Here is a 20,259-nt window from a genome sequence, read left to right as displayed (position 1 = left end):
TAGTCCAGGCTACTCAGGAGAGTGAAGCAGAAGGATCAATTGAGCCTGGAAGGTTGAGGCTGCAGTGAGCCATGATCATGCCACTGCAGACCAGCCTGGGCAACAAAACAAGACCCTGTCTCTGTCTGTCTGTCTGTCTGTCTGTCTCTCTGTCTCTCTACACAGACACACACACACACTTGTAAGCTATTACAATCTTCTTCATTATTTTTATCATTACTATTACTGCTATCAGGCCTAAGAAATATCCTCAGGAATAGACATTTTTTGATCTACAGTCATGAGAATGCCTTGTATAGAGGTTAGGAACTCTTCAAAGCTATTTACAACTATCCTTTCTTATTTTAGAAAAACAGCTAAGAGTCTTTTCTTCTTTGCTATGCCTAAATTCGGGGCAGTATAATATAGAAATCAGTAATAGGAAATTTGATTTAGTACACATAGAATTTCCAGAACAATAGGATAATTGTTCACATTATACAATTGAGCTGGGCTCATTGTAAAGCAGTATTTTATTCTTTCTGTTCCTTACATCGCTATTCGAATGATTCCTGCTCATTTAAAAAACACTATTTATGTTCCTTATAGGTAAACCCATCTAATCACAGACTCCTATTTGAAGTATTTGACGAAAATAGACTGGTAAGTGGATGCCTGTATTTGAATTTTGCTTCATTTTGTATTAACTGGATTTTCAGAGCAGCATCTTTAAAACTTTTGTTTATGTTGCACTTACGACAGTATATGTGCCCAAAAAGAAGACTGTTTTTGTCCCACTACTAGTTTGACGTTCAAAATCCTAACAAATACTTCTGTGTTGCTAGGATACAAAATGTATTTGTGTGCGTGTGTGTATTTTTATTGCAGTTAATGTTAACGAAAGTCACTGGTGATAGTATCAGCCCGTATGCTCATGCTCTAATGTTGGGAGTACAGAACGGTAGGCAGATCTCTAAAGAGGCCATCAAGAATGTAAACAAACTTTACTCAGTTTTTAAATGAAAGCCAGACCCCAATATTGGGATGCATTCAGTAGCAAATCTATGGTAATTCTCTCTGGAAAAATAACAATCTAATTAATCGTGTATAGCAAAAAGTGCATCTACATTTAGCAGGTAAAGTCAAGCTGTATTTTAAAAGTGGTTGCTTTCTCAAGAGAGAACCTTAGAACGTACCTTTACAGAACCAAAGATATGCCTGAGGCATATAACAGATATAAAGTAACATTTTATATATAGATTGATATATATATAATATGTTTATGAAGATCGATACATAAATAACTGATATAATTATGATTTCATTTTGTTTTTATTTTTTATTTTTTTTAGAGAAAGGGTCTCCCTCTGTCACCCAGGTTGGAGTGCCATGGTGCAGTCATAGTTCACTGTAACCTCAAACCCTTGGGCTCAAACAGGCCTCCAGGATAACTAGGACTACAGGCATGAGCCACCGTGCCTGGCCAGATTTCATTTTAGAAATGGACTTTATGAAGCACATTTTGCTTTCTTAACTAAAATGTGTACATCAAGTAGCTGTGAACCAGGTGTTCCAACTATGAAAATGAGCACTACCATGTTAAGTCCCTAAGGTACCTTCAGAAGTGACGCTGTAATTCAGTGCAGTCATTCATTCTCAGATTTACCCTCCCTGAAACTTGTATGGTATGTTGACTGGTTCAAAGGTGTTCTTAAGAATCCTTTCTGCAGAATTCAGCTGAAACTCCAGATTTTTTAATAGCTGGATGTTAACAGAATATTTGAACTGGAGGAGCCTCATACAATAACTCATTTAACTCCTGTTCTTAACACATCAGTCAGTGGAGGTGCCAGGGGCTGACCTGCTGGCCTCCTAAGTCCCAGCCCAGTGGTGGTTTGATTGGTATTATTCTCCAAAAGAGAAAACAGATTCTGGCCTACCATCCTAGTATATTTTCCATTAAAGTAAGGGATGTTGGGTGATGAACAATCCTACAGTGTAACTAAACCACTTTTGTTGTGTGCATAAAAGTACTTTCTTGTGAGATTGAATGAGAGATTCTGCTGAGGATGCAGTTCTTGTCTCTCCATCTCTCATCCAGTGAGGACCAAGTGAGTTAGGCAGTATTGAGTAGTACAGCAGTACGTTCCTGGAGACACGGGTGTGTCTGTAGACTAATCCTTATTCTCCAATTATTGAGTATAATATCTCTTCTTTAACATGAGGAAGGGGTCAAATTTGAGGAAAAACGGCTGCTTGTTTGATGTGTTTTAGTTCATTATTTTCTTCTATTAAGAGAAATTTACTGTTAAAAAATTGTTTCCCATTTCCGTATCTGAAATAATGACTGTAGTTGAGGTGATCTTGCCCTGGGTCTGAAATTATGCTTCCAAACCAAAACTTTTAAGAAATCTTGTATGAATACAAGCTGTATCTGAAAAATTGTGTTTTATAATATTGATGCCTAGTTTTGCCCCAGGCCATCTGCAGTGTGGCTACTATGCAAAGAATGCTGGTGTTGCTGTTTTGTTTTTCTTTGTTGGCTATTAAGCCAGCGGAGACAATATGTGGCTATGGTAGTACTTGGAAGTTCTAGCATTACACAGACTAGCTTCCATTTCTCTCTAGAGGTCATTTTTGGCATTTAAAACACATGCTTTTAGAAAACAGATTTGGATGTATGTAAACACAGGGTTAATCCACCACACCCTGGATGCTAGAGCTATTGACAAAGTCATGCTTTGCAGATTTTAAAATAAACTTTTTGTCACTCTTGCAGCTTGGTATTTTCCCCTCCTATTTTTTCACCCCCTCTAAATAAACCTCTTTGTTAACTAATTGGTGTTTCTGGATCATAGAAAATAGTGAGTTTAAAATACAGCATATTTCCAAGCTAACTACAAATCTGAGGACAGTTTTTCGACTGTGCACCTTTCCTTCCATTTCTTAAGTCTTTTTTGGTCCTTTGCAAACATGGCAAGATTCCATATTTGTGTCCCAACTGTGGTAATATTGCTGACTTCGTACTGGAAAGCAGTCAGCTCTAGGCAGCATTTCTTCTGTGTGGTATTTAAGTTAAATTATTACCACAAGAAAAAAAATCCACATGCACTCCCTTCTTCAATTTTCCTTTTGTTTGTTGTTGTTGTTGTTGTTTGTTTTTTCGTTGATGTTTTCTTTCCTACCTGGCATATGGGAGACGATGTTTTCTCCAGCTGGGTTCCTTTTCTCTGGTACTTTGGTGTCTGCCAGTCATGTGTGAGCTACACACACGTATACACCTTTTAAATGAAAAATGCTGTGATAGCAGGAGGCCAACTGGGTGTGTAGCACGTCGCGCTCCCTCCCCTCCCTTTAGCTATTTTGTTACTTGTAGATCCTGGTCTAATTATTTAGCATTAAACGGACACTAACTCTGTGGGGTGTGTAATCGTATTTATAGTACTGTTTTATTAGTTTGCATTCCATCCTGGTAGTGTAGTGATGTCATAAATAACAGAAACATGGTATCCAATGCTTGGGAAGGGGTTTACCCGGTGGTCAAGCCATATTTTACTTGTTGTTATTCCATGTGTGGTGGGAGGTGGGGAAATACCGTGTGTGCTGTTAAACATGCCAGGTCCCTGCACAGGTTAGACGGAGTCCCAGTGCTGTGCTCCATTGGGAAAGAAATGCCCTGTGAATGTGATGTGGTTTAGATTTATAGCAGCGTGGCTTGCAGTGTGTTTGCTGCCTTAGTCAGCTGTGAGAGCGCCCTGCTGGGGCCACTCCTTTCTGATGGAAAAGCAGCAGCTGGGAAGGTGCTGTTTCAGGCTCTTGCCGTTTAAAAAAAAAAAGAGCGAGTGGGGGAAAACTCCTCTAAGTCCAGAAGCTGGCATTGGAGGGGGAGAGCGCGGTCATGTGGTTCTGGCCACCCTACCCTCTGTCACAGTGTGGATGAGAGCTTTTTGCTCTTATCCAATCATGCCTGGAATGCCGCTTGCCACTTGGGTTATTTCTGCTATCTGTCGCTCCTGGTGCCGCAGTGCTAACAGTTTGGCAGATGGGACACTTTTTCTTGGAGTTTGTGTCTTTGGTTTGTGACTTCTGGCAGTGCCGGGCCTGTTGTTGCCGCTCGCCCTCGCCCTCCTGGCCCCCCTGGTCACCATGGCCCATCGGCTTCGGTTTCATTTTGGCTCTGGTCGCAGCAACACAGCCCCCGAATCAGAGATCCTAGACCAGGAGAGAGAAGACGACTTCTTCATGGCATTCCACACCCTACCACGGAGGAGCAGCCCGCACCCCTTCGCCCAGAATGTAGGGGAGGATGGCGACGGAGGCCTGCAGGGAGGCGTGGGCGCGCTCAAGCGGAGCTCGTCCATGTTCATCCCGCAGCTCCTGACCAGCATCGACGCCCGCCCCACGTGCAGCTCCTCGGTGCAGATCTCCCTGCAGCGCAAGGCCGCGGACGGGGCCACGGATGGGTGCGGGCCGCCCGAGGGCGCCGACGATGGGCCTCCGTGCGCCACGCCGGACCCCGGGGACCAGGCCTCCGCCACCGCCACCGCCACCACGAGGGCCTCGCCCCAGAGCGGTTCCCGGGAGCCCTCGCCGAGGGACACCCCCGGGAACTCCCCTCCGAGGGCAGCCCGGGACCCGGGGCTCCAGGTCAACGGCACGTGCGGCCGCCGCCGCGTGCGGTGCCCTGGCCCCGTGGACTGCCCCGAGGAGGCTGCCCCGGGCCTGCGCTTCCAGCACCGCGCCTCCAGCGCCGACGTGCGCCAGGTGAGGCTGCTGCCCCTCGGCCCGGATGGCCAGGGCGGCCCAGCGGCGGCAGAGCCCAGGCGCTGGTCCCTGCAGCACGTTCCAGATGCTTCTGGAAGCTCCGGGAAGCGGTGTTTTGTCTTCCAGTTGCAGCAGCCCCAGCAAGGCGCTCTGGGGTCAGGCAGTGACCTCAACTTTGGCTTCACGGGCACAAAGGGGGACAGGTTGGTGAGGTATCCCCGCATTCGGCTGGAGAGGAGCACCTCGTACCCCACGCAGCCCCGAAGCGAAAGAGGGAGCCCCACGGAAGATCGGGGAGCCCCAGAGGCACCGCCTCGGGCTGGCAGGATGGCTCCCGAAATCCGCAGGACGAACTCCGCAGAGAGGACTCCGCAGGGCCAGGGGTGCACATTTAAGATCAGGCAGGATCAGAACGCGGGGCAGCAGCATTTTAGAATTCTTGTAACCCGGGGGCCGGAAGAAGCTCCCCAGAATCCCGAGGAGAAAAGCGCCAAAAGCCCTGTTTCCACGGGAGCTGACGCCACGGTAAGTTCACGGCTTGTTTACATGTGTTTACTGATTTCAACTTCGATGCTTACTCTGCGGCGTAACCAAAATAAACCTCACCCTCTGTCCCGGGAGTTTCCCTGCTTCAGGCCAGCGGATCTGAATGTTTGGCCGAGTTCTGGCACGATGATTTGTGGTCCAGAGTTTGGTGCGCAAAACACCATTTCTGCAAATGTCTTCTGTAGGTCCTCAAAGTCAACCAACTTTGTCTGTTTGGGAAATCCAAGCAGAATGCCTTCCCCCTGCTTTTCTTTTTCTGAATAGAAGAATTTTGAATAAGATTTATTACTTTAATCTGCCAAAAACCAAGTCAGTGCCCCAACATGTTGATGGTGGAAATGCATTTAAAAAGCTGCTTGCAAATATAACCTGCGACAATACTTTAAAAACAATCAGTTCTCGGAAAGGTGAGGATATTGCAGAGGACCTGAGTTTCGTCTCTTAAAGTAGGTGAATGTAAAGTTTGGTGAAATATGATTACTTGTCATGGCCTTTTTGCTGAGGGGGTCAGGTCAGTCGTTGTTATATAATTCGCTTTGGGTTTTTTTGTTGTTTTTTATTTTTTTGTCCCATTAAGTAATACTGAACGAGAGTAGTGTCACTTGTGGCATAGCGACATTACTGTCCCACAAGTGACACTACTAAGATACTAAGAGATGTGTTTTTAAAACAACTGGGTTACGGCCCAAGGCTAGGGGAAACTGATGGGGACTCATTAATGGTCAGATGGCATGCCGTGCAATTTAACACTGTCCACTTGAGTGTCCAAGCCGGGGATGCTGTATATAGAATAGTAAGTACCCTGTCTCCAGCTGTGGAAATAGACGCCTTAGAACAGATTCTGGCCTTCCTGTTTCTCTGTTCCTGATCGCTCCCTTTCAGTGAAATGGAGTACAGAGAGACAGCTGCACACTCCATCCGACCAGGCATATGATGACTCTGCAGCTTTCGTAGAGTGGGATGAAAAGTTTAATCAGTTCGGTTTCTTTTACTAGTAATCACTAGCCAGTGAGTGCTTTCTCTTAAAGAACAAGCTCCTTATATTTTGAATTGGATATTTTTTTCTCCTGAATTTCATGTGACTGCCAGTTTGAGGATATGATTAGTAAATGTCTAGGGGACTTTTTGTTTGGATTTCACTTTTGAATAGTGATTTAGAAAAGTGAGTGTCTGAGTATTACTCTAGAATTGTATTGTCTTTTATTGCTTTGTGTTCAGAAATACGTTTCGTCTTTTAAGTAAACTTTGTCACTCCTCTATCATTGGTTGTCATCATTTTGAAGATACAATCAGATGCTTAATGAAAATTTGTTTTTCTTCATCTCTTTCTTTCCATGTATCTCCTTTCTTTCATTATCTCAAACTCTTCTGTTGGGAAACAGCTAAGTGCTTTGCCTTGGTCGGAACCTATACCATATATTACACAATGGTACAAATTTTGACAGAGTTTTGATATTATAGTAGCCTTTACCCCCCACCCCAACAAGTTACCATCATGACAGTTGTAGGCTTTGTTCGGTAACACAATTCCATGCTGAACTTGGACCACTTAACATATGAAGATTGACAAAAATATATTTCCTAAAGTTTGATAACTATTCAGTTGTATTATCAAAAACTGAAATCACTTTGCAGTTCAGATATAGAGGACAAAGGGATTCATACAATTAAACTCAAAAAAGTTCAAACTCATTTGGTTTGAACTTTCAAATGTAATTAGAAAACAAATTGAATAAACTGAAACTTATGTGTACCTTGCTTAAAAGGGCTATTCTAACTTGCAAGGACTATGTAGTGAAAAACACGTTTCTACACATTTGGAGAATATAAATTCTGGAATAAAGAGCTTTTCTTGGAGAGTAAGTTCCAACTAGTGAACAGTAGTTTGCATTTTCATATGTGTGTATTTTTGTGCACATACATAAATTAGTACGTGGTTAGTAAGCTGATTTTCCTTTAAGCAGAATGATTTTTCTTCAAAAAACAAAACCAAAACTGGTCACATAACAAAACTGCCTGCTCCATTCAGCAACTTTGTATGCATTTCAGATGGACAGGGGTGTTAAGTTTAGGCAGCAGCTGCCACCTCCTTTCTTATCTTGAAGGAAAACATTCACTTGGGCGTCTACAGTCTGGCTGCCACCAAGCTTTTTTGGCATTTCAAATATCCACTGCTTTGGTCTGAAGGACATTACATTATTAAGTTTACATGAAAAATTAGCTAGAATCTTGCAATTTGGTGTTGGAATGATATGGAAAGTCTTCCTGGGTTTGGAAATACTGCTCGGGATTGATTTGACAATGTGCTCATATTTCATAAGCTATACTTTAGACCTTATTACAAGATTAAGTTGTTGAGTACTTTTATCTGTGACTCCCAAACATCCTGCCACGACTAAATCAAAAATGTAACATGACTCCAAAAAATGTTAACCAACTAAATTATTAGAAAAAATACAGAGGAAACCCTTGTGATGATAACGTTTTCCACCTGGTCTGTCGCTGTCTGTAGACAAGAATTCATTCGTATAGTCATCAATTATAATCAGTTAAAAATTTTCAGAATTGTTGGAATTGACCAGTTCAGTCTATGACGGTCATTAGCAGTCATTTAGTGAGTAACTTAGTTATTTTCTTATAAATTAGCTTTTGGGTTATTTGGTTTGGTTCCAAGCCTCTTAAACTGCATTATTCTGAGGAAGTCGGACCAACATTTACCAGCATTTGTGCCCCCTTTGTATGCCACTTTGTGCATAATAACTGTGAAACTCTGCATTTTACAAGCTTGAGGAGCCAGTTTTCTAATCTCATTGGTGTTACGAAGTACTCAAGGTCTACTGTGTATATAACATTACACCCGTTACTTGGAAAGTTTCAGGGACTATCTGAGTGTCTTGCTGATACAGTTTGTAATGTAAACAGAGGGAGGAGGGCCCACCCGGACAAAAGCAGTAATTCTAACACCTACTGCATATGCTGTTGAAGAAGAGAGCGTTCTTTTATCTCAAGCTGTCTGGACTTTCCTCTGTGTCCTCTCAGTGGACATATACTTCACAGAAGTAGTGTAGTAACTCTTGTGATTAAAAATTCCTTTTATTGAACAACAAAGGAATATCTAAATTCATTTGGGGGAACTTTAGTTTGAGTGTCTTTTACAGAAGATGTTTTTAATATACGGACATTTTTTGACATTAATATTAGTTGATGTCCCTTTTTTTACCCTAAAAATAACTCGAGTATCCAGTGTATTAACCACCCCTTTATTTTAAAACATAACAACACAGGAGGCTAAGGTTGGAGGATTGCTTGAGCCCGGTAGTTTGAGATTACTATGTTTCTGCCACTGCTCTACAGCCTGGGCAACAGAATGAGACCTTGTCTCAAAAAAATAAAAATAAAACATAATATTGTAATGGATAAGAAAAACAAGTAGCATTCTTTTCATTGACTTGGTTTCTGATCGGATTCTATCAGCTTTCTTCTCTCATGTATAGTAATGCTCTCTCTTAATGTGGTTTTATATGAGAATAAACCAATATATAGCTTAAAATGTCACCTGTTTTCAGGGATGTTTTGAAAAGTTGGATAGGCAGTGCACAAGGTTGACACCGATATGTTTGTAAACAGAAACTGTACATGGCTTGCAGCATAGCTCATGTTTCTGTAGTGCTTCACAGTTTGAGGAATGTTTTGTTTATTTCACTTAATGTTTATGGCTGTCCCATTGTGGAGGCATTATCTCACTTGACCCTCCCATGTGAAATAGTGTTATTTCACTGTTTCAGATGAAAGGATGTGATACCGTTGTTAGGTGTAATAACATGATGTGTATATCATAGTGTATACTATGATATCACTTTGTGCACCTAAAATGGGAATGTGTATTTATGTGTGTGTGTATATTTGTACAATTAAAAAGTATGTGTTAAGTCAAAAAGCAGTTTAATGCTTCCTGTGATGTGAGTTTTGTTGAAAAGTTTAGAGATGATAACTTCATTTGGTACCTTGCAGCACTGTCCTGAAGGCGAAAGAAGGCTTCTTTGGGGACCCAAAGAGCCATCCTCTGCAGTTTACTAGTTTTTTGTCCTGGAGTACTTAGACTCCTCTCTAAGCCTATTCCTCATCAGTAAGTTTGAGGATAAAAATGTCCAGCTCGTAGGTTCTTAGTTAGGTTTAAATGAAAGTGTCCATGGAAGTACCTGATTCATGAACCAGATATCTGTAATATACAAGTCTTTCCCCTAGGAGATTAATTAGGTTAATTGTGAACAGTCATTTTTTGATCAGCATGGCATTTAACACAAGGCCAACATCCATTTATGGCATACCTGGAAATGTTTAATAACTAGCTATGATGCTCTTTCTGCTGTCATCTCATCTTTCCTAAGTATTTGTCCCTAACACCAAATGCAGTCTTGGAAAATAATTGCTTCCTGAACTACGCATTATAGAAAAGGACTCTTGAGTATATTTACTGTGTTGATTTTGAAGCCTTATAACATTTTGGCTTGCATTTCTAGCATATTTTTTACCATGTCATTTTGCTGTAATATTTCCAGTGGTTGAGTCTACTGTTACTTTGGTATAGACTGAGGCTTTCAAGAAACAATATAGTGTTATCTCTACAAAATTTCCACATTATGTGACTTTAAAATGAGGGAGATATTTGGGAGTATGTCTTATTTTAGATGCTGTCTTTTAGAGAGTTTTCGTAAATGGTGCAGCTGCTTCTCTTGGCTAAACCTGGTGGCAAAATTCCTAGTCATTGAAATAAATCTCTAATTTTATAATACATATTGATAAGAAACTTGCTATCTTTTCATCAAAGTTCACAGTACCAGAATAAATTTACTGTATGTAAAAACTACCTTAAAATGTAATAAATGTTGGATAGTTGATGGTTTCTGGATAGTTGATGAATATTTCTGTATAGTTGAGGCAAATCTAAATGGTAATGCTACTTGTGCAACTTGCAATGATCTAGCATGTTTTTCAATAAAAATAATTAACTGCATATTACTGTGGGCGATACAGGTTAGCTATCCTAAATACGTTTACCTTTTTAATTCTTAATTATATTAAGCCATTTGCAAGAATGGGAAAAGTCAGGAAATTCGTAGGTGGTGTTGAAATTGCTGATTCTACACGTTGGTACCAGAATGTCTACATTTCCTCTGTAAATGTCAAAGGAAACTTTGGAAACCCACCTCAGAGTTGACTGGTGATTATTCGGACAGGTTATCATCCTGTCTGCAATCTTCTAGCTCTCTTAGTTCATACCAAGTGGCATGATATTCCATGTCCTGCACGAGGGAGAGCACCAAAACAGCCTTCACCTGCTGCATATGCCCCACTCTGGATCCAAAATTAAGAATGCCAAAGGACGGAATGTGTAAAATATTAGCAAAAGCAGGTATTGCAGAATGTCTGTACACTTCTGGGCAGGTGGAGATTATTGAAAGTTTTTTTTTTTTTTTTGAGACGGAGTCTTGCTCTGTCACCTAGGCTGGAGTGCTGTGGCGCAATCTCTGCTCACTGTAAGCTCTGGTTCCCGGGTTCACACCATTCTCCTGCCTCAGCCTCCCAAGAAGCTGGGACTACAGGCGCCTGCCACCACGCCCGGCTAATTTTTTGTATTTTTTAGTAGAGACAGAGTTTCACCATGGTAGCCAGGATGGTCTCAATCTCCTGACCTCGTGATCCACCCGCCTCGGCCTCCCAAAGTGCTGAGATTACAGGTGTGAGCCACCGTGCCCGGCCTTGAAAGATTTTTAGAAATAATCTTCGCTCACCACATTCCAGTGCCAGACCCTGGACTTTTGTCTCTATTTGTGATAAAATGGTTTTAAGAAATGCTGGCTGGGCGCAGACGCTCATGTCAAATCCTAGCACTTCGGGAGGCTGAAGCAGTTAGATCCCTTGAGCCCAGGAGTTCGAGACCAGCCTGAGCAACACGGCAAAGCCCGATCTCTACAAAAAATACAAAAGCCAGCCAGGCTTGGCGGCCTGTGTCTGTAATCCCAGCTACTTGAGAGGCTGAGGCGGAAGGATCTCTTGAACCCGGGAGGCGGAGGTTGCAGTGAACTGAGATCGTGCCACTGCACTCCAGCCTGGGCGACAGAGTGAAACTCTGTCTCAAAAAAAAAAGAAGAAAAAGAAATAATCTTCTCTCAGTGTACATGATGAATGCGTGAAGTTCTCACTGGAGTTCTCCTTTGGAATCTCTTGATTATTCCCCTGTGGCTTCCTTGGGCCAATTAGGATACAGAGGAGGATAAACGAGTAACGCAGTGAGATAGGTGGCCTGATGTGAGTGGGCCTGAAAGTTAGCCCCTGATGTCCTGGCTGGTTTCATGCCATGTCCCGAACGGGCACTTTCCTGGTCTCTAGGCATCACCATGTTTTGACAGGAAGTTTAGTTTTTTTCAGGATGGAGGATGGAATGGATTGTATTTCAAGAAACCTATTTTTTATGCCCTGACAATTTTAGAACCACTCACTTTTTTACTCACTTTTGAGTAAAGTGATAAATATCTGTGAAGGGACAGGTCATGAAATCAAATAAAAGGATGGATCATAAATAGAGCTGGAAGGGGGCCCTCCCCTCTCTCTGATTTGACTTGTTGCTACACTTTAGTATTCAGAAACTTTGTATTGGTTCTCTTAAGTGCCTGCACAACCTCCCTATTTCTGGAAACCATTCGGTGTTTGTTTTAATGTTAAGCGTTATGCCACGTATCCAGTAAGCAGAGCAAATTCCTCCAGGTAGCAAGAGACTGGAATTTCCCCAGGCAGATCAGCGTTTCACAGGTTCCTAGAGTTTACACAGCCTTCTTTTGTGACTTAATTTTTATAGATGACAGTGAGTCAAGTGACTTTTACTTCCCTATATAATAACTTTGAGGAGCCTACTTTCAACCCACATCATCATTCATTATCTTGCTTACTTCTTTCTAGCAGGTTAAATGGGCTGGAGTTGTTACTAAGCGTGTTAAATACTTTGAAATTCTAATCATTTCTGATAGCTTTAGTTTCTCTTTCTTCTATCGGTCAATCGAGAGCTGGTAGACTTTTAAAATACATTTAATGACTCGTACATGTCATAACTCATCCATTTTCTTGACATTTTAAAGCGTGATAATCCTACTTCTTGGGCTCTTTTTTTTCTCTCTGATGTTCTTTTCAAATGCATGGCTAGGTAGTTACCTCGTGAAGGGAAACAACTGTTTTGGTCCAGATTTTTTAAATTGAGTTGAATAGAAAAGTTGGGGTGGAATCAGAAATACTGAAATATAATAATGTATATTAAGCTCCCACCAAACAATCTAGCACTTCTTCAAATCCAGGAGATTTTCTTCCTAGGAGTTACATTGCAGAACTAACATGACTCTTGAACTTTGTAAGGAATTAGTCACAGTGGAACAGTGAAAACGACCAGCATACCTCTGGGCTTCCTCTGTATGGTCTTCCTCATGAGTTAAAATGCATTAAGCATAGTATCTGTTCCATAGGACCTTACTGATTGTGCTTTTCCACTCGAAGAAAAGAGATATTAAGTTGTAATAAAACTTTAAATATTTTAATTTAGTTTGAATATTTAAGTTGATGTAACCTCTTACTACAGTAATTATCTTTTTTGCTAACTTCTTATTACAGTAATTATCTGCTTTTATAAAATCCAAAAACGATGTTATACACATTAGCATGCATTATTAGGTGCCCAAATGCCAAGGCTAAGGACACAGCAATGCTAAGGACACTGTGTGCCTCATGCCTGCCTGCACCCTCGGTTGAAATTATATCAGCAAGAGAAGCTCCTGCGTTCTGCACTATGGCATTTTTCTCTAGCTAATGTATGCAGGGGTCATTTTTAAATTTTAGATTCACAGATTTACAGAGCTGTGAGTTGCCTTGGAAATTATGCAGACCAGTTCCTTTAATTTTAAAGATGAGGAAAGTGAGAGCTTTACTTTTTAAAAGTTGATACATAATAGTTGTACCTATTTATGGGGGTACATGTGATATTTTGTTAACATGCATACAATGTGTAATGATCAAATCATTACATACTGAAATATTTGAAATATCTGTCACTCCAGACATTTGTGGCTTCTGTGTGTTGAGAACATTCCAAATCTTCTCTTCTAGCTATTTTGAAACTTATAGTAACTTCTTGTTAACTATCGTGCTGAGAACAGGGACTACTGTGCTGTTGAACACTAGAACTTACTCCTCTATCTGACTGTATTTTCGTACCCATTTACCAACCCTGAGAGCTTTACTTTTGCAGTCATAGAGAATATTCTTTTTCTCTCTTGAGTATGCAGTAATTAGTTTTGAATAGTCACTGCACGGGAAGCCCTGTCCTTCTTGGTGTTGGAAATATAAATACTCAGGGAGCTTAGTTTATAGAGCTTTCAGTTTCGCGAACAGATGGGACAGCTGAGGTGAGGCCTACCTAGCAGAAGAAGCCTCACTCCCGATAGCAGGCACTAAGCAAGGCATTGGGTGACAATCGCTTATGCACAGGCTGGGAGGGACAGGAACAGTGTCATGGAGGGGCAGTACTGGAACTGGATGCTGAAAAGTGACCAGATTTGTCTCCGTGGGCCAGTGGGAGGAGCCTCATTGAAACACTGAAGGTAGATGTGCCTCCCAGGGATGTGGTGGTCATATTGGCTCCGGATTGCGTTGTTCGTGATTAGCAGGTTTCAGCAGATTATTTTTCATGTGAAACATTGCTGAAGATTTCTTGGGTGTGGCTATCATCACAAACAATTCCTCTGTTTTTCCATCAAATGTGGAGTTGAATGAATTCCTTCTTTGCTGGCCTGCCTTCCACATAGCTCTTCTCTGAACACCTGCCAGGCCATGCTGAGGACAAGGAAATACCAAGGCACAGTTACTGCCATTCAGTGGTGGTAGCAGAGACCCAGGAATGCAATGGATTGTTGTCACTTTCATTGTAACATCATAGTGTAGGATCATAACTGGAACAGAGAGGATTAAGCTTTCTTTTGGGGAATTGAGGGAGGGAGATGGGTTCTTGCTCTGTTGCCCAGGCTGGAGTATGGTGGCATTAAGATGGCTCACTGCGCCTCCATCAAGTGATCCTCCCACCTCAGACTCCCGCGTAGCTGGACCACAGGTACATGTCCCCACACTCAGCTAATTTTTAAATTTTTGTAGAGATGGGGATCTCACTATGTTGCCCAGGCTGATGTCAAACCCCTGGCCTCAAGCGGTCCTCCTGCCTTGGCCTCCCAAAGTGCTGGGATTATAGGCATGAGCCACTGTATCCAACTAAGTAGGCTTTATTTATAGAGTTTATAAAGAAACTGTTTATATATACGGTGGAGAATTTATCCTGAAGAAAAACTAAAGAAATGAATATTTTAAATACGTCCCTGCATTTCTTTTTGTTGGATATGACATTTATGTAAGAAAAATGCTAATCTGTATGATATGAGACATGTTAACTATATATAGTACATATATTTAAATATTTTATGTATTTAGATTTAGCAACAAAAAAGAAATATAAATCATATTTCCGCCATTTGAATACATTGTATTCAATTATATGTGCATATAACAATTTGAAAAAATTATAACGTTGATTGGATCTACAACCTAAACCAAGTGCCAAATTAAATTCAGGATAAATAATTTGATATAAAATGTTTCGCATCATAGAATAAGAAGCAGTGAAAATTGAGTATCAGATCTGTGAAGGATGATACGTTTCTAACCTTAGAAGCAGAAAAGGAAATCACAGAAGTTGGACAGATTCAGTCATATAAAAGTATTAAATTTCTGAACCATGAAAAAAACTAAAATGAGGGAAACACCAGATGTTTTTCTTAGTGATTCATGTAAGTTCTCATATGTATATCTTTTCAGTGTCTAATTATGTGCATATTTTGGCCGGTGGGTTTGTATCTCTCTAGTAAAGTTCTAGTAAATACTGGAGAAGTACTGAGGTTCCCCCCCTCCGACCGTCTCCTCCGTTGCGAAGTAGGTCTTGTAGGTGAGTCACACAAAGGGATTAACAAGAAAGAAATGTCCAGCTGCCAAGTTCTTCATTATACTGTTGTGTTATGCCAGTAGAGAATATATCAAATTGGAGAACTTGTGGTTGAAAATGATATACGCAGATTGTTGGTGGCAGTATTCATAGATGTGACTTTGGAATGATTTTTAAACACTTAAGTATTTTTAAATGATAAGACCAATTATAAGTACTAAGATTCTTGTGTTTTGAAATGTTGGAGTTAATCCAGACGAAGTTACAAATCTAAGCAGACACCTTATTAAGAGATCACTATTCTCTGCTTTTAAAGTGGACTTGCTTTCTATAAAGTTATGAAGAACAGATAGATAGGAATGTTTTAAGATTACTGGCTACTGTTAAAATACTCTGGTGACTGCAGTTATATCTGGGTCTAAGCCATTAGACTTTTTGGAAAATGGATGTTTTTCATCTTGCCTTCTGTATATTTGTCACCCAGAATTTTAAAATTTGGAAATTTCATTCATTCAGTCAAGATGTAGAATTGATCAATTGGCAATTTTGTTATTTTTCGCTTGTGAAAAACTCTAGGGTTACAGGAATATGCTCCTGAAGTTAACATGATTAGTTTTAAAATGTCTCAATTCTAATGGTTAGGTATTAGTCCTCTGAGTTCAGATTGCCCCTTAACTTAGATCCTCATTTACAATTTACAGAAAATGATTCATATTTCATATTTTAAAATCATGTACTCTAAAACCCTATTATACTTGAAGTGAAGACCTGTTATGTTACCTTAAAGGGTAATACTAGAATCTCTCATGAAAATATAACAGTTCTCGAGGAACTTTGTTTCTGCCTCCATGGCCCACACTGGCTACTGTACTGGATGGAGGGCAAGGCGGGAGCTGAGAGGCCGTTGCAGAAGTGCATGTCGCCTTAGTATATGGCAGATCCTGGTTCCTGGCCTATGCTGTTTCCCTCCACACCCTTTCATTTCTCCGAATACCAGGAAAGAGCATGAATTGTTTCGGGAGTTAGTCTTCCCTTTAGTACTTAGCCTGTCATTTTCATGTTGCACTGCCTAGAAAATGGGAGGCTTTTCTCCTCCTTAAAGAAGTGTTATTTCAAGATGCTTTCTGCTGCCTGTGTCATGCCGGGGCGTGGGTGGATATATTTTTGCACTTTTGCACCAGCGAGTCTGCTTCTGATTTGCAGATTGCATTTATTATAAGGCGTATTGTCCATTGATGAATAATGTGTGGGCATTAAAGCAAAACTGATACATAGCTTTTAAAATAGGTCATTTATCCTGCAAGCTTCACCCCCAGAGAGAGGCAGGCCCTTCAGAAGCATTGTCCAGGAGCAAGATTTGTGCATGTTTCCCTCAGTTTTGGAGTTTCAGAGTCATCGTTTTTTGCCCCTGTTGTAGGGGCCAAGGGAAAATTTGCTCTCTGCCTTCTGATGGTCCCCTGAAAAATCTGTCAAAAGCCCGATTAATAGGAGAAATGACATACAGATGTATTAATGTGCATGCAGAGTGATTACCTCAACCCCCCAGTGGGGTTCAGAAGCTTCTATACCATCCTGAGGTTATAGGAAGAATGGGGCTCAGAGCCTGACCAGAAACAGGATACGGTGGCCAATCAGGTTATGGTGGCAAGAAAGATTCTTAGAGGGAGAGAAGAGGAGGCCTGGCTAGCAGAGGTGGTCCTGTTACGTAGGTGAAACCTCCTAGGCAGCAGCCCGCCCCCAGAGAAGAGAAGGCAGATGTTTCTTTCAGACCTTTAAAGGTGTCAGACTCTCAGTGAATCGTCCCTAGATCTGGGCAAGGGAGGGCCTTAGAGAAAGGCGGCCTCCATCAGCGCAGTTTCCTCCCCAGGCACAAATCTCCCCCCACAGACCTGCCCTCTGAGTCGCCATTCACAGTGTATCAAAGAGGCATATTCTGGGGTGAAATATGTTTATTCCCTTCACCTCCTAGTTTATCATGTGTTTCCTTAATGGGCTGAGGACTTGATGGATGAGCGGATAGACAGACACAATCTTAGCTCATGGAAAAGGCAAGAATAGAGATGGGGGCGGAGAGTTTTTAAGTTGCTTCTGATGAAATAGACACTCCTTTGTCTCAGCTACTGAAAGTTTTCTTTAGAACGTGGATTTAAATAAAGAAATAGGCATGATGCTTTGTAATGAAGTCCTGTGGTCATCGTAAGTGGTCACAGCCAGTTTATCCTCAGGCTTCTGTAAGCGGACCAGTTAAGGTTTGTGCAGAGGTTCTGTGTTTGAGGGAGGAGAGGAAGTCCTCGGCGCGGAGGGGAGCCTTCCATGGGAGACAGGGCTCCTGGAAGCATTCTTTCAACCTGATAGCCGTGCAAGGGTGATGGCACGGTGTGGCCTTCAGTGACTCAGAGCCTCCTGCCTTCCCACGCCTCAGCCCTGGAAGTCTGGTGATCTTCCTTGGCAGAAACCTCACTGGGCATCGTTTTTTCCTTTTGAACAAGTTTCTTACTTTGCCTAATGTGTTCCAATCTTCTGTCAGTGGCCAGGTGACATCTGTTGGAATGCTGGTGTGTGTTGCCAAGCAAAACAGATGCAAGAAGACTTGCCCAAAGTGGGGGAAGAGAGAGAGGAAAAGTGGGAGGTAGAATGTGTTGGCTAGGGGAGATGGGATTGAGCAGTATTTATAGAACAGATATCAAAGATTGGATAAATCATGGCTTAAAACTCTCAGAAAAGCGTTCTGGGGTCTTGCAAATCTTTGCAAGCCTACTGAATGGCTCATTTTTTATTTCCCACCCTGCATTCAGAATGGTGTTTAAATGGCTCACTGCAGCAAAAAGGATTAGGTATTACCCTTGTGCTCAACACAAGTCTGTGGTCTGCAGATTTTTTACTTTATCATAGTTTATTGATATTTCTGTCAGTGAACAGGTTTAACTCTTAATGGAATAGAATCTACCAAGGATAATGCAGACTGGATAAAAAGAATTTCACTGAGTTTGATTATTTAGCACATTAAGGGGGACCTCTGGCCAGAAGTAGATGTATTGCTTGGGGGAGGAGGGCATGGTACCCAGGTGGTACTTCTAGGATTCTGATTTTCAGTCAGTGTTGAGAATAACTAATTTAAGAAGTTAATGCTACTGACAGCCTAAATCTGGGTTTCCTTGATAACCCTCAGTGTAAATACTGATTTAATACATTTTTGTCTCACCCATTTTTCCTTCATCACCCCAAATCTGTATTGTGTTCACATGGTTCCTCTTTCTGGACGTGGGAGATGGCCTTTTATGGCTGAGAGGTCCACAAAATAAATTTCCATTCAAGCAAGATTGTACAATACCTGTGCATTAAGAGCATTCCAGTTGAATATTTGTAAAGTATATATAAAAGAGCTTATCTCCTAAAATAACTGAAATGAAAGGATTAATTTTCTCTCAGTTTCCTACTGCAAGAAGTGAGTGAAAGTAGAATTCCAATTCTAGCCGTGGCGAGACCGGTCTATCCTGTTATATCTCGTGTGCCAGTACCACTTTTCTCCAGGTGACTAAAGTATCTCCCTGCTGTAAATACTAACTGAATGCACGTTTGTGGCTTTTGGTAACTCCACTTCTTGAAAGTGTTGGCCAATTGTCAAATTTTCGTGAATTTCAGAGAAGTGGTTAATATGTGGTTTCTTTATCACAGTATTTAAAGCAAAGTAGTAAAGAGGAAAAGGACTGACAAGGTAACCCGGGTCAACTCATTTTTTAGGGTGCACAGGAGTATGGTAGCAGAGCCTGGACATCAGGTGGCCTGAAGCCCAAACCACCAGCTCTCCCAGCACAGGAGAGCGCAAACTGTAGCTCAGTCTTGGCCATCTGGGGTCTTCTGCAAATGAACTGCCCACGGTCTGGCCAGCAGCTCACACTGTTGTATTTCTGTCTTTCAGTAGAGCATTCTGAACATACCTGAGTAATTTTTTGACACACTGTCACCTTCCTAGCCCTGGGTTATTTTATGACCTAGTCATTCTTTATATAAATAAACATTTATCAACAGTGCTGCCTGGGCCTAATAGGGTGTATAGCCCGCTTTGTTTCTGCATTAAAGTCCTTAGACCACCATAATCTTTGAGATGTTTGCTGCTTGTTGTTTCTTTCTCATTTCTGTTGCTTATCAGTCACCATTTCCTGTGGCTCCAAGCATAGAGACCAGTTCCCTCTTCTAATTTGCTGCTTCTCATCTGCTTAAAGTTTAGGTGTTTAGTCAAGCTCACTAGCATTGTTTATAAAGCAAGAATAAATAGGTTGAGAGTGAGGACTTAGGGTAGTTACCTTTTTAATAATGTTTATGATCTATCTTTGGTCTTTCTCCCTCATATCTCTGCTGATTTTACTCTCGTCCTCCTGGAATATCTCTGGAATCAGATAGATTTTTCTAAGACTCGGATGTAAGAATTCAGTGGGATAAAATATATACCAGCTGTTTAGCCTAGTGCTTGGCACATATTAATGCTTAATAAATATTAGCTCTTATTATTATTGCTTTTTCTCTGAAGGAGAAAATGTTAATTCTTCACAGATGTTTAGAAATTGGATATGTAGTGACCCTATCTACCGAATTAATATCAGCAAACACATTTTTAGTTCATCTTGATTTTTATCTTTATTGGGTTATGCCTTTATCCCTTTAGGGTTAACGAGTTTCCTACTGTACTGTTATGGAAGAACCCTGAAAAAAAATTAATAAAATGTATCCTTAAAAAAGATTTTATGATTCACTTGACTACCAGGTGTCAGCAACTTTTATTCTTATTAAGTTAGAAGGACTTTGAAGGCTTTCATGGTTTATTCTCTTCTTTTTTAAAAGCCAAACCAAGATCACTTTTTGGTAACGGCTACCTTTCCTCTGAATGTATTTCTCAAAAAGTTCTTTGTGGTTTTTATTAAACCCAAACAGTTGTTATAATTTAA

At 41.1% G+C, this 20,259-nt stretch overlaps 1 protein-coding gene across 8 annotated transcripts in view; it reads left to right on the top strand.

The window, feature by feature from the left end:
• NEDD4L (neural precursor cell expressed, developmentally down-regulated 4-like, E3 ubiquitin protein ligase) overlaps window positions 1–20,259 on the top strand; it is a 385,794-nt gene that overhangs the window by 218,354 nt on the left and 147,181 nt on the right. For all 8 annotated transcript variants that reach the window (XM_011971708.1, XM_011971705.1, XM_011971704.1 and 5 more), the window contains one exon: window positions 589–642. Coding sequence is in view for 2 of the 8 variants with exons in the window: in XM_011971705.1 (XP_011827095.1) it covers window positions 589–642 (54 nt within the window). In the remaining 6 variants the exon portion in view is untranslated. The remainder of the gene's footprint in view (window positions 1–588; window positions 643–20,259) is intronic.

Source organism: Mandrillus leucophaeus, unplaced genomic scaffold, assembly GCF_000951045.1.
Source record: "Mandrillus leucophaeus isolate KB7577 unplaced genomic scaffold, Mleu.le_1.0 Scaffold124, whole genome shotgun sequence".
Taxonomy (NCBI): Eukaryota; Metazoa; Chordata; class Mammalia; order Primates; family Cercopithecidae; genus Mandrillus; species Mandrillus leucophaeus.
Note: the sequence above shows the minus strand (reverse complement) of the source record. Positions and strands in the feature narration are given on the sequence as shown.